This window comes from Spea bombifrons, chromosome 1, assembly GCF_027358695.1.
Source record: "Spea bombifrons isolate aSpeBom1 chromosome 1, aSpeBom1.2.pri, whole genome shotgun sequence".
NCBI classification, from domain to species: Eukaryota; Metazoa; Chordata; class Amphibia; order Anura; family Pelobatidae; genus Spea; species Spea bombifrons.
This window is the reverse complement of record NC_071087.1, coordinates 76316111-76331093: the sequence shown is the minus strand read 5'-3', so window position 1 is coordinate 76331093 and position 14983 is coordinate 76316111. Positions and strand designations below refer to the sequence as shown.

The 14983-nt window shown below is 42.8% G+C and overlaps 1 protein-coding gene across 3 annotated transcripts in view; it reads left to right on the top strand.

Moving 5' to 3' along the window:
• Positions 1 to 14983, top strand: part of MPV17L2 (MPV17 mitochondrial inner membrane protein like 2) — a 153242-nt gene that overhangs the window by 969 nt on the left and 137290 nt on the right. For all 3 annotated transcript variants that reach the window (XM_053464108.1, XM_053464100.1, XM_053464116.1), the window contains exons 3-6: positions 730 to 891; positions 1518 to 1594; positions 2512 to 2640; positions 4018 to 4141. In XM_053464108.1, coding sequence (XP_053320083.1) covers positions 730 to 891; positions 1518 to 1594; positions 2512 to 2640; positions 4018 to 4128 — 479 coding nt within the window. In that variant the 3' untranslated portion in view covers positions 4129 to 4141. The remainder of the gene's footprint in view (positions 1 to 729; positions 892 to 1517; positions 1595 to 2511; positions 2641 to 4017; positions 4142 to 14983) is intronic.

Below are 14983 nucleotides of genomic sequence, written 5' to 3'. Positions count from 1 at the left end.
TTCCTGAAACCACCATGTTTAACCATTGGTATGCTGCATTTACTTTTTGACAGTCCTATTGTGACCCCCCCCCTAAAAACCTTCACTTGACTATGTTCACTGCGTCTAAAGAACATTAGCTTTTTTAACTCCAGACAAGCTTTTAAATTCCTCTTAGAGATTAGTGGTTTCTGCCATGCTACTTTGCCATTCATCCCATATTTACCCAGTGTCTTCCCGATGCTCTTGAACCTTATCTGAAAAGGTTTACACAGCTGTTTCTAAGGCATCAACAGTTGATTTCTGGAGGCATTTAGCAAAGTTTTCTGGGTATGGTATTGGAACATTGAGTTGTGACACCTGTCATCTGAGAGATAGGTACACCCATAAAATTCAATATAATGGCACACAGTATTACAAGCCAGATCTTAACTAGAATCCATGACTCAGCAACATTTAAGCATTTTAATCACTGCTTGCGTCATATACCTCTACATACATTTGTCAGCATTGGAGTAGTATAGGATTATTTACATTGAATGTTAATAAACTTAATTCAAAATGCAATTGCATATTTAAAATAAGAGACCAATAAGTACTTTAAACAAGTTTTAGTTAAAACTATGTTTTGTCCAAGTAGAACATCATCACCAATCCATTTGTGATAAAATGTGTAAAGGAGCAGTGGTTGTCCATGTATCTTTAAAATGTCTGGCTAGAACACTTTAATCAAGGACCTCATCCCACCAGGCAGAATGTTTGCAATTGGGTGCTCAATGGGACCATTGATGCACTTCTGGTATTCCTGGCTGGATCGGTCATTTCCTGGGCATGGGATTAAAGTAGTCGTGAAGAAAGTCCTCATTGATCAGCTTGTGGCTTCACCCACGTTTGGAGTGTGGTACTTCCTTGGTAAGATTATGTTACTGTGAACTTTGATTTGGATCATTAACAAGTGCTTGTTCAGAGTTGTTTAGATAAAACCTAATTGACTAGAAGCATCAGAGGTAAGCTAAGCTATCTTTTGTTCTTCGGAAGATTAGAAATAAACACTCACACTCATTGATGCCTGTGGTGAACAGTAGAATGGCTGTGTTAATCACCCAGCAATTAAACTCCATGGCGGAAAGGACTTCATTAGTATTAACCTAAATGAGTTACACTCGCCGGTGTAAGGTTTAAGCAGGTAAAGCCACTGAAAATATCATGACTAACAACAATGTTGCAGAAGTATATTTTATATATTCACTAGATGTGTGGATTCAGTTTCTCAGCTTTGACCTCCTGCCAAAATCTCAAAGTCTGGTGTGTAGTTCAGGGAAAGCTGATGAGTCAGGATATCATGAGTATTGACTCTTAATGAATGGGTGTTTTATAATTATTATTATTTATTGTTTGTGAGGAAACAACAGGTGAGGAGGGCACTGCTCAAACGAGTTTACAATCTAGAGAGGGTGTTTGCTCTAACATACTAACCTCTACATGTATGAATACCTGACTGGTGGAAGAGTATGTTCTTATGGATGTCTTTTGCACAGGAATGGGCTCCATGGAGGGACAGAGTCTCAAACAAAGCTGGAAAGAATTTCAGGACAAGTTTTGGGAGTTTTACAAGGTGAGGGAAAAATAAAGGGAATTTGCTTTTGTACTCAAAATATACAGTCAAGATGCACTCTCGGGAATTGTAGATTGTATCCATATGCTGGAAAAAAAAAACAAGCTGCCCATGTCGTACAATATGTGAAACTGTCCCTGAACCTTTCAGACAGAAGAAGCAAGTCATATGTAATGTCACAGTTGGCTTTATAGTCAGTTGGTTAAAGCTACTTGCATCATGTGCAATGGTTAATGATAAAGGTTGCTGCGGAAGTTGTGAACTTTGCAGCATAACTCACATTTTCTACCACTAACACTTCACGTGGCATAAATGAGCTATAATGAGAAAAACACATGGTGGATGAACAGAAGGTGGAAAACTATTCTATCTCTGCACTGCTAGCTACTTTAAAAGTGAAATTATATTTTATGTAAAATGTTTTGTTACTAGGAAACTTCAGCCATGTGCTGAACTTAATATGCGCATGTGCCTTCATATGATAGGTGCATGGTCACTTTACATTTTCTGTGTTGTCTGTTTAGCATATGCATGGGGGATTATGCCGATACATCATCGAGCAGATAAATGCCGTGTAGGAGATGTTTTCAACCAATCCTTGGTAAGAATAGTCAAACCGTGGAGTAGAAGGGCTGTTGCAGCATCAGGGCTGCCTCTTCAGGTAATAATTTCATCTATGCATTTTCTAAGAAAATGAATAGATGGCAATCATATGCCTGACATGTAGAATTCACCAAACACTAAATACGCCTTTTACCAATACGAAGTTATACCACTAAGCAATAATCTATATCATTTTAAAACAAGCTTGCTGTCTACAAACTCACCTGTCACTTACATTGTCTTCGTCCGATGCAATAAAACTGCTTTAACGTTACAAATTGGCCAATATATTTTTTTTCTTTTATTCCCCCTAGGCAGACTGGACTGTGTGGCCTGCAGCTCAAATGATCAATTTCTACTTCCTTCCTCCAAAGTACCGTGTGATTTACATCAATGTGATAACTGTGGGGTGGGACACTTACCTTTCATACCTCAAACACAGGGTAAGACCTTGTAGCGTATTAAAGTCAAACTTGTACTGTTCAAGGGCATCGCTTTGTTTTGTAAATTTTACTTTTTAGCTTTAAGTGTTATGATCAAGCTGCAGTGTGATCTTATTATACTCCTTGTCCTGCCTACAACGTGCTTGTGTGTCCCTCCCCCTTTTCCTAGCTAGTCATGCTGATGTACTGTGAGCAAAAATATAATAATGTTCTGCCTTTCTTTTAAGAAACCTTAAAACTATGATCCCTTAAAACCCCAGCTACAGATTTCTGACTTTCTTGGTAGCCTGTAAGTACTAACAAAACTGTCTCCTCTGGTAATCATCTAATCGGCAGAGATCCTGCAAACCTGCACTGTAAGGGATATTTAAGAGTTAATTAAAAATAGAAAAATGCATAATTTTGAAACTATTACCATATTTGCTAGTCTTATATTCAAGTCTGTCTTATAATAAGACCTCCAAATAAAGGTCTGACTACAAGACTACAATCCAGATCCCCCGCAGCGCTGCAGGGGACCTGGATCCTCCTCTCTAGCACGATGCATGCAGACAACCTCTGCTGCGGCCGGCACTTTTGCCAGGGCTTCTGTAACGGAGCGCCAGCGTGACATGACATGACCTTCCGGCGCTCCACCATAGAAGCCCCGGTGGAACTACCGGCCTGCAGCGGAAGTTGTCTACGCGCATCACGTGGACATTCACTGGCTGCCGGAGAGGAGGATCCTGGTCCCCTGCAGCACTGCGGGGGATCTGGATCGTAGTCTTGTAGTCAGACCTCTATTTGACTACCTGGATCTTCCTCTCTGGCAGCCGGTGAATGTTTGCACGATGCCCACAGACAACCTCCACTGCAACCCGAAGTGCCTTCCGGTGCTCACTCGTAGAAGCCCCGACGGAGGTCCCAGGTAGCAACGGAGGTTGTCTGTGCGCATCGCACAGATGTAACCTGCTGCCCCTACTTGACACCAGGGAGTCTGGAGCACGGGGAGACAAGTCTAGGGATGAATCGGTAAATCGGTGGGAATAAGGCATATCTGGGGGGCAGAGTGGTAAATAGGGGGTATAAGACATATCAGGAAAACAGGGTGGCATATAGGGGGGTTATAAGGCACATCTGGGGGGCAGAGTGGCATATAGGGGGGGTATAAGGCATATCTGGGGAGCAGAATAGCAAGCTGTGGGGCAGGTTGACAAATAAAAGGACAAAAAAACAAAAAATACATAGTTATTAAATATGGAAACATAGTTTACATGTGGATTAATATTTGCTAGTAAAACTTTTTCCTATAGGGTAGTCTTATATTCAGGCTTTTTCTTTTCTAAATATTCAAAGCAGTATATAATTTTTTTTTTTTTTATTTCTGCTTACTTGTAGGTAGACGAGCCTGTTGAAGGCATTGCACCAGATGAAAAACATGCAAGTACCCCAAACCCACCTACAAAAACAGCTGCATCTCTGCCAAAGCCTCTTGATGGAAAAGTTTAACTACAGTAGTACCGTATTGGCTCGGATATAGGCCGCCCCCGTATATAGGCCGCACCGTAAAAGTTGGGTGCTTTTTTTAAAGAAAAAGTTTTTTTAATAGACATGCTGCCACTGTCCTCCTCCCCCCCCCGAGATATGCTGCCACTGTCCTCCTCCCCCCCGAGATATGCTGCCACTGTCCTCCTCCCCCCCGAGATATGCTGTCACTGTCCTCCTCCCCCTGAGATATGCTGTCACTGTCCTCCTCCCCCCGAGATATGCTGTCACTGTCCTCCTCCCCAAGATATGCTGTCACTGTCCCCCCCCGAGATATGCTGTCACTGTCCCCCCTCCCCCCGAGATATGCTGCCACTGTCCCCCTCCCCCCGAGATATGCTGCCACTGTCCTCCCCCCCCGAGATATGCTGCCACTCTGCCTCCCCCCCCCCGACTTACCAGAGCAGACTCCCGGGTGTCTTTTGGGCCGGCGGGGTACATCTACGCAATACGCGTATACAACTTTATATTGTATATATTTTCCGGCAGCGGAGGCTGTTTACGCGCATCGCTGCTGCCGGTAACGTCTGCACGATGCGCTTAGGCAACCTCCCGTGCCGGCCCTCCCCCGTGGGAAGTGCTGGCAGGGGAGGCTGTCTGAGCGTATCAGAGAGTAGGATGCAGGTCCCCTGCACCGCTGCGGGGGATCTGTATCCTAACCCTGCTGCCTGCCCGTTGGGCGCTAGACCCCGAATATAGGCCGCACCCCCACTTTAAAGACTTAAAGTGGGGGAAAAAAGTGCGGCCTATATTCGAGCCAATACGGTAGTTTGCCATCTCTGCATATTTTTCTTATTTTTTTTTTTTAAAGTGCTGCCTTGGTCACAGTCCACAGAAGAGGTTTTTCTTCAATGATCATGTTTATATTTTTATTATTTGAGGACCAACGATTTAAAGAAGCTGGTTACCTTATTTTAATGAAAACACTGGATCAGCTTCCAGAGACTGTACTGTTAACATTAACTTGGACTTGGTTTAGAGTGATGTATACATAAAAATGAAATGTGTGGGATTAATTTATGAATTTGTTGTCGGCTGTTCCTTGGTGGAAAATGATGCCTTACAATAAAAGACACAGGTTTATGATATCACATGTTTTGCCATATGTATTCTTTGTAGGAATATACATTGACACAAAGGCATTAAATACTCTATTGGATACATTGTACAATAACCCCCAAACTTTGGATCTTAATGCAAAAGAAAAAATAAATACTGTTTGGAAAAATCAAAACCAGTTTTTGCGACTCACTCATGTGCACACTTATACAAGTAAAGGATGTGCAGAAGTAGGGGGTAATAAAGTGTTTAAGGACAGATATGGCTTTCTTTTGAAACCATTTTTAGAGACTTAACCCCTTGTTTACAATGCAATAAAGGATGTGGAAATGTAAAAACAAAACAAAAAAAACACACCCCACCAAATATTCTGCCTTTGTATTCTTTAATCTAAACCCTTAGATGTATTTTCTACTCATCATATGTTCCTCTTCCACTCTTTTTATTCTACTAAACTACAACCCCCACTTACATGTCCTTGCTATCACACACATTCATCCACAGATGCCCATTCACAATTTTTTTTTCACTTATTCAGATACTCCTTCACAAATACTCTCATGTATTCACATATATTCATTCACTCAGATTAATTCACAGATGCTCATTACCGTATTTATCGGCGTATAACACGCACTTTTTAAACCTAAATACGAAGCTGAAACCCTACCTGCGTGTTATACGCCGATAAATCCTAGAGCTGCACGATTTGCAGCGACGTCTCCCTCACTTCCGGTCCTGGGGAGGGTGCGTGTTATACGCCGGCAAGTACGGTAATTCACTCATTTACACACCTTCATTCACACATGCTCATTCATGCAAACACCCCCCCCCCTTACCTCAACTGCAGATTTCTCTGAGGCGCTCGTAGGCACGGGCCGGCAAATTACCTCTGCCTTGAACAACTCTTCACAGAAACGTAGCAGTTGCATTTAGCTTGGACACACAAGCGAATCCTGAGCTGGGGCGAATCTCCTAAGTGACATCTCTAAGTGAGGAGTTACAAGCAAAGAAGGAGTTAAAAAGCAAAAAGGAGGGGAAAGTATACATCCTTGTTATTCCATATATATTTATATATATTTTGCACCTTACTGTCTGTTTTTGCCAGTTATTTGAGCTATCCCCATTGCCAAGATGTCCTCCATGTTTGACAATGCGGTCAGGTGTACATCTTGCTCAATGTATGCAATCCTTGATCAGCGCTTCGAGGGTGCATATTGCTGTGCGAGATGTGTGCAGGTTGCTCATTTGGAAGCACAAATCCTGAGTCTAGAGGAGCAACTGGCAACACTGAGATCTATTGACAACTTGGAGAGGAGTCTGCTGCTCACTGAGCAAGCTCTCTCGCGGGTAGAGGTGGGGGAGGATAGCGGGATGGAGGTACAGGACAGTCAGGCAGCTAGCTGGGTTACAGTTAGAAGGCGGGGTAGGGGGAAAAGCGCCAGGGAGGCTAGTCCTGATCTAGCACACCCCAACAAGTTTGCCCGGTTGGCAGATGAGGGGGATGTTAGTTCAGAGTTAGCAATACTGCAGCAAGTCACTGCCTCTGACCTCCAGAGCGGTGTCTGCTCCAGTAAGGAGGGAAGGACGAGCACAGGGCAGGCCAGATAGGTGCTGGTAGTAGGGGACTCTATTATTAGGGGGACAGACAGGGCAATCTGTCACAAAGACCGGGATCGCCGAACAGTGTGTTGTCTGCCTGGCGCTCGAGTTCGGCACATCGCGGATCGGGTTGACAGATTACTGGGAGGGGCTGGAGAAGACCCAGCTGTCATGGTGCACATTGGCACCAATGACAAAGTAAGAGGTAGGCGGAGTGTCCTTAAAAATGATTTCAGGGACTTAGGTAGCAAGCTCAAGGCAAGGACCTCCAAGGTAGTATTTTCTGAAATATTACCTGTACCACGTGCCACACCAGAGAGGCAGCGGGAGATTAGGGAGCTAAACAAGTGGCTCAGAAGCTGGTGTAGGAAGGAGGGGTTTGGGTTCATGGAGAACTGGGCCGACTTCTCTGTCGGATACAGGCTCTACGGTAGGGACGGGCTGCACCTCAATGGGGAGGGTGCAGCTGTACTCGGGGAGAAGATGGCCAGAAGGGTGGAGGAGTGTTTAAACTAGGGAAAGGGGGGGAGGGAAACTACAATATAGAAGGGGAAGATAGTATAGATAGAGAGCTGGGGCATATAAATGTACCTGGGGGTGGAGCGGAGGGAGGGGTTAGAATAGTTAATAGGGATAGGCTTGATAGGAGAAAAAACCATACACCTCTAAATTGTATGCTTACTAATGCCAGAAGTCTGACCAATAAAACTGGCAAACTGGAGTTAATAATGTCTGCAGAAAATTATGACATAGTGGGTATAACAGAGACATGGTTGGATGATAGCTATGACTGGGCGGTTAACATACAGGGTTATAGTCTATTCAGGAAGGATCGAAAAAAACGAAAAGGGGGAGGAGTTTGCCTTTATGTAAAGTCCAGCCTAAAGGCCACACTGCGGGAGAATATATGTGAGGGAAATGATGATGTGGAGTCATTATGGGTAGAAATATATGGAAAGAAAAATAATAAAATACTGATCGGGGTTTGCTATAAGCCACCAAATATAATTGAAGCAGCAGAAGATCAATTATTAAAGCAAATAAACAAGGCAGCAAATCACAATGAGGTGGTTATTATGGGGGACTTTAACTATCCCGACATAAACTGGGAAACCGAGACCTGTGAATCTCATAAAGGAAACCGCTTTCTGACTATAAGTAAAGATAATTATCTGTCCCAAATGGTACAGGACCCAACCAGAGGGGGCGCTCTACTGGATTTAATATTAACCAACAGACCTGACAGAGTAACTAATGTGCATGTCAGAGGGCACCTAGGAAATAGTGATCACAATATAATACATTATAACTTGTCGTTCAATAAGGGAACTCTTAGAGGAGCCACAAGAACTATGAACTTTAGGAAGGCAAAGTTTGATCAACTAAGAGAAGCCCTTAACACTGTAAATTGGGAAAATGTCCTCAAAAACAAAAGCACAGATACTAAATGGGAGATTTTTCAAAATATCTTAAATTCTCACTGTGAAAAGTACATACCGTATGGGAATAAAAGTGTCAGGAGCAAGAAAAAACCAATGTGGATAAATAAAAATGTAAAGGTGGCAATAAATGGCAAAAAAAGGCATTTAAGCTACTAAAACAGGAAGGCAGTGAGGAAGCACTAAGAAGCTATCGGGAAAAAAATAAAATATGTAAAAATCAGATAAAAGCAGCAAAAGTGGCGACAGAAAGACTCATTGCCAAAGAGAGTAAAACAAACCCCAAAATGTTCTTTAACTATATAAATAGTAAAAAGGTTAAAAATGAAAGCGTCGGCCCCTTAAAAAGTAATGAGGGAGACGTTATAGATGGGGATCAGGAAAAAGCGAATCTATTAAATATATTCTTCTCTGCTGTATTCACAGAGGAAAATGAAATGCCAGGTAATATACAGCAGGATGAGATAAATGCCCCAGTACATGTCGCCTGTCTAACCCAGGAAGAAGTGCAGTGCCGCCTAAAAAAAATCAAAATAGACAAATCACCAGGTCCAGATGGCATTCACCCCCGCGTTCTAAGGGAGTTAAGTAATGTAATAGACAGACCCCTATTTCTAATATTCAAGGACTCTATAGTGACCGGGTCTGTTCCCCAGGACTGGCGCATTGCAAATGTTGTGCCAATATTCAAAAAGGGGACCAAAAGTGACCCGGGGAATTATAGGCCTGTTAGTTTAACTTCTGTTGTATGTAAACTGTTTGAGGGTTTCCTAAGAGATGCTATTTTGGAGTATCTCAATGAAAATAAATGTATGACTCCATATTAGCATGGGTTTACAAGGGATCGGTCCTGTCAAACTAACCTGATCAGCTTTTATGAGGAGGTGAGCTCAAGACTGGATCGGGGAGAATCGCTGGATGTCGTATATATTGATTTTTCCAAAGCATTTGATACGGTGCCACATAAAAGGCTGGTACATAAAATGAGAATGCTTGGGCTGGGGGAGAATGTGTGTATGTGGGTAAGTAACTGGCTCAGTGATAGGAAACAGAGGGTGGTTATTAATGGTACATACTCTGAGTGGGTGACTGTTACTAGTGGGGTACCACAGGGGTCAGTTTTGGGTCCTATTCTTTTTAATATATTTATTAATGACCTTGTAGAGGGATTGTATAGTAAAGTATCAATCTTTGCAGACGATACTAAGCTCTGTAGCGTGGTTAACACAATAGAGGACAGTGCACGATTACAAATGGATCTGCATAGGTTGGAGGCTTGGGCTGGGATGTGGCAGATGAGGTTCAACACGGATAAATGTAAGGTTATGCACATGGGGAAGAAAAATCCAGGCTGGGAATATGTATTAAATGGGAAAACACTGGGGACGACTGACATGGAAAAGGACTTAGGAGTCTTGGTTAACAGTAAATTTAACTGTAGCGACCAGTGTCGGGCAGCTGCTGCTAAGGCAAATAAAATCATGGGGTGCATCAAAAGGGGCATGGATGCCCACGACAAGGAAATAATTCTACCATTGTACAAGTCACTAGTCAGACCACACATGGAATACTGTGTACAGTACTGGGCACCAGTGTACAAGAAAGATATAGTGGAACTGGAGAGGGTTCAAAGACAGGCAACCAGAGTAATAAGGGGAATGGAAGGACTGCAGTACCCAGAAAGATTATCAGAATTAGGGTTATTTAGTTTGGAGAAAAGACGGCTTAGGGGGGACTTAATAACTATGTATAAATATATAAGGGGGCAGTACAGAGATCACTCCCAGGACCTATTTATACCCAGGACTGTATCTATAACAAGGGGACATCCTCTACGGCTGGAGGAAAGAAGGTTTCTACACCAGCACAGACGGGGGTTCTTTACAGTAAGAGCGGTGAGACTATGGAACTCTCTGCCAGAGGAAGTGGTAATGGTAAACTCAATAAAAGAGTTTAAAAGGAGCCTGGACGTGTTTCTTGAAAGCAATAATATCACAAGTTATGGATAGTAGATTAATAGGGACAGAACGTTGATCCAGGGATTTATTCTGATTGCCATATTTGGAGTCGGGAAGGAATTTTCCCCCTGGTATGGGGCAATTGGCATCTGCTTCATAAGGGTTTTTTGCCTTCCTCTGGATCAACACGGTAGGGACACAATATGTATATAGGTTGAACTTGATGGACTTTGGTCTTTTTTCAACCTTATGAACTATGTTACTATGTTACTATGTTAGAATAACGTGATGTGACCCTTGCGACCATGGTTGCTGCAGGCTCAAGGGGCAGATGCTAAAGGCCCCCAGGAATGCGCCTTTTACCTATGTAAAATACTGGAGCTGGTTCAGCTTCAACGCCCCGTTCTTTACCTACACAAACTAGACTTTTTTTTTTTTTTTTAGTAAGGCTTTCGTTTAAAAACATAAAACTTGTAAGTGCTAAACTAGAATTTATTTTTTTACATTTGCTTCTCCACAGTAGGTCGCACTGCTGAACAATGTCCCAATTTGTGTTCAGCAACGTTCCCTGATCACTGTAATACCTAACATACATACGTTCTAGAGAACCGTATTCATCCCTGACATATTATGCTATATTGTATTTTTTAATGTTACTGGCTTAATTGGGTTTGTATGTAGTAAAGGTTTTTTGTTATATATAACAAATATATATTTGTTCCTTGTACTTGTAGCGTAAAAGTGTGTGCACATATCTTTTTACTTATATTAGCTCTTTTATCTTATGTAGGCCAGTGATGTCATTCTGAGATCATTGGGCTTCCTATAAAGTTTGTTTTCCATTTTCTTCATTACATTTTTAGTTTTTGAACAGGGAGCAATCCCAGCAGGACCTCACAACATATTACCCTGTATTGTATTTTTTAATACTACTGTCTTAAGGGGTTTGGTGGTATTGAAAATTTTTTTTTTAATATTTTTTTTTTAGTGGGTCTCTTCTCTCCTCCCAAGTGCTGCTGGAGAGTCTCGGCGCTGATACCTAATGGAAGAGAATGCCCATGTCATTACGCTCGATCTGTCAGCACAAAGCCACTAATACTGAAAACTATCCTGCAGTAATTTTATCTTGAAGAAGAAGCCCGATAATGCTACGATGGGTTGGTAGTCATATTAATTCATGCATTGTCTACTATCCATTTGTAAACCGCTTTTCAGTCCATACAGTAGATAAAGTGATTCTACGTGACAGGGTAATGTTTGCAAGCTACAACACCAGAACACAAGCATATCATAAAAAAGCAAATGAGGGGGAAGTGTGGATGCTGGTTGCAGGAACAAACCTGATAATTTCAGATACTCTGATTGCCTGCTTTAGTCAATAAGCACCTGGTGATGGTGTGGTGCACACTGGCTTGCAGTGATGGGATGTGACATTGACAGGGCTGGACTGAGAACTAATGAGATGGCTCTGGCACTTTAACGACAGCGGCCACGGCTAACTGCAGACCTCCAGCCTTGTATGAAGCCCTCTGCCACCTTGTCTGATTCTCAATGCTACTGGCTACTTGAAGCAGTGGCAGGAAAGTACTACCATTGAAATGAACCAGATTTTTTCCCAGGCATTTTCTCATTAGACCCCTCTACAACATACGCTGGGTAAGCGCTGTAGCTGACTGGCATTAAGTATACTGAGGCAAGATTCGGGGAGACTCTACACTGTTATGCAGTTTGACACCATGATAATTTAACCCCTTGACAACAATTGACATGCCAGGCACGTCATGGAAAAACATCCTGCTGACAAGCGACGTGCCTGGTATGTCATGAACATACCTAGGAACTTGTGGGCTCCAGCTACCCTTGTAGGGCGTGGGCAGGACTGTGTTTCCGCTAACATTACAGGAAACTCCCTTATTTAAAGAGGAAATGGGCAGGGAGTGGGACGTATCAGGACCACGCTTTCGCCACCCGGAGGATTTGAGTGTTGACCTGGAGAACCGGTGATAAAAATCTTGGCTTGGAAACACTCATGAAATACTCATGGGGATAAACCAAATGGCAAATGGTAAACTGGAAAAATGGTCAGTAATGTATCTAGGGCATAAAAAGCCAAGAGCAGAGTATAGAATATTTGATACTGTCTTAACCTCAACGTGTGAGGTAAGCGATTTAGGGGTGATTATTTCAAAGGATTTAAAGGTAGGAAATGCCACTCTGTTACAATGTAAAGTAGTAAGTGTACAGCCTATATAACGGTGTAAATTTGCTGTCCCCTCAAAATAACTCAACACACAGCCAGTAATGTCTAAACCTTGGCAACAAAAGTGAGAACACCGTTAAGTGGAAATGTCCAAATTGGGCCCAATTAGTCATTTCCCCTCCCTGGTGTCATGTGACTCGTTAGTGTTACAAGGTCTCAGGTGTGAATGGGGAGCAGGTGTGTTAAATTTGGTGTTATCGCTTTCACATTCTCTCATACTGGACACTGGAAGTTCAACATGGCACCTCATGGCAAAGAACTCTGAGGATCTGAATACAATAATTGTTGCTCTACATAAAGATGGCCTATAAGATTGCCAAGACCTTGAAACTGAGCTGCAGCACGTTGGGCAAGACCATAGAACTGTTTCACAGGACAGGTTCCAGTCAGAACAGGCCTCGCCATAGTAGACCAAAGAAGTTGAGTGCACGTGCTCAGCGTCATATCCAGATGTTGTCTTTGGGAAATAGACCTATGAGTGCTGCCAGAATTGCTGCAGAGGTTGAAGGGTGGGGGGGTCAGCCTGTCAGTGCTCAAACCAATACACTGCACACTGCATCAAACTGGTCGTCTCAGAAGGAAGCCTCTTCTAAAAATGATGCACAAGAAAGCCTGCAAACAGTTTGCTGAAGACAAGCAGACTTAGGACATGGATTACTGGAACCATGTCCTGTGGTCAATGAGACCAAGATAAACTTATTTGGTTCAGATGGTGTCAAGCGTGTGTAGCGACTTTAAATCCTGTCTTTTTTTTAATTATTATTATTATTTTTTTAATGCGGAGGAGAGAGAGGGTGCGGCCCACGTAAGATCGGCAGCCAGGGCAACTCCAGCCCTGCTACTCACCTGTAGGAGGGTCTTCTGTACTGCATAGAGGAAGCGGAACCTAGCAGAGTTCACGTGACATCACATGACTCTGCTCCAGTCCTGCTTTCTCTGTGCAGTACGCCGCGCCCTCTGCTGAAGTCTGTGAGCGGCATCGAGGAGCTGCAGTGCAGGTAAGGAGGTGGGGAGGGTGTTTGAATGAGTATGCGTGATTGAGGGAATGAATCTGTGAATGAATGAGTATATGAATGAATGAGTGTGTGTGTGATAGCATGGATGTGTAAGTGCTGGAACCTAGGCATGATGGCACTATGATTGCTGTTAGCAATCACACTCCTATCATGCCAGGTCAGTCAGTACATGCTGAAACCTAGCTAGCTGCCCCCCTTGTGTATTGATGCTGCCAGCAGTATGGGGTCTGCACATCACTTACAGTCACCCTGTACCAGCATGTACTGGCTGACTTGGCATGATAGGAGTGTGATTGCTAACAGCAATCACTGTCCCATCATGCTTAGGTTCCAGCATTTACTGGTTGGATGTGTAAGTGCTGGAACCTAGGCATGATGGGACTTTGATTGCTGTTAGCAATCACACTCCTATCATGCCAAGTCAGCCAGTACATGCTGAAACCTTGCTAGCTGCCCCCCTTGTGTCTTGATGCTGCCAGCAGTATGGGGTCTACACATCACTTACAGCCACCCTGTACCAGCATGTACTGGCTGACCTGGCATGATAGGAGTGTGATTGCTAACAGCAATCCCATCATGCCTAGGTACCAGCATTTACCGGTTGCCTGGGTATGATAGGAGTGTGATTGCTGTGTGGGCAGTGTGGACACCAGGGTTGGCTTTGGGGTGTGCAACCTGTGATCTATGCCTGTGATTTAGGGGGTTTTAAATATACCTTTTAATGACGTGTTTTTATGTGAATTCCAATTGATCTATACCTGCAAAACTGGGTTTTTGCCTTATTCTGTAGATCCATATCTATATATTTCCATACATTATTTATGTATACCTGCAAATACAGTGTTTGCATGTCTTATTCAGTTGATTAATACCTGCAATGCTGTTTCCATGTATTTATTTGATCTATACCTGCAATGCTACGTTTCATATACTATTGTATACCTGCAAATACAGGATTTGTATGTCTGATTCTGTTTATTTGATATATACCTTCAGTGCTGAGATCACAAGTGAATTTCAGTTGATCTATACATGCAAAGCTTGGTTTGTGTGTTAATGTGTTGATCTATACCTGATATCGGCAACTGGGGCTAATATTAATATATATGGGCAGCAGGGGCATCAATACACAAGGGGCAAAAACACTAAGGGGGGTATAAACGACAATGCAGTGTGAAAAATCCATCCTGATGGCTTCAGGCTTCCCATGTTGAATGATCAAGTATTATTTTAGCTCAATAACAAAAGTATAATTCCATAGCACATTACTTTTGGAAATTAGGAATGCCCCCATCAGTTTGACTGTGGTATCTTGTGTGCCCCCCTATATATTGTTTCTAGAGTCGCCACTGCTTCTAACCCTTTAATTGGCAGTGCTTACAAGTCATCGCACTTAAAAGGTTAAAGGCTAACATTCGCACGTTTATATAGTTTGCTATAGTTAACCGGTCCATTACGACTGTCAGGTGTATTCTAGCTTTAGAA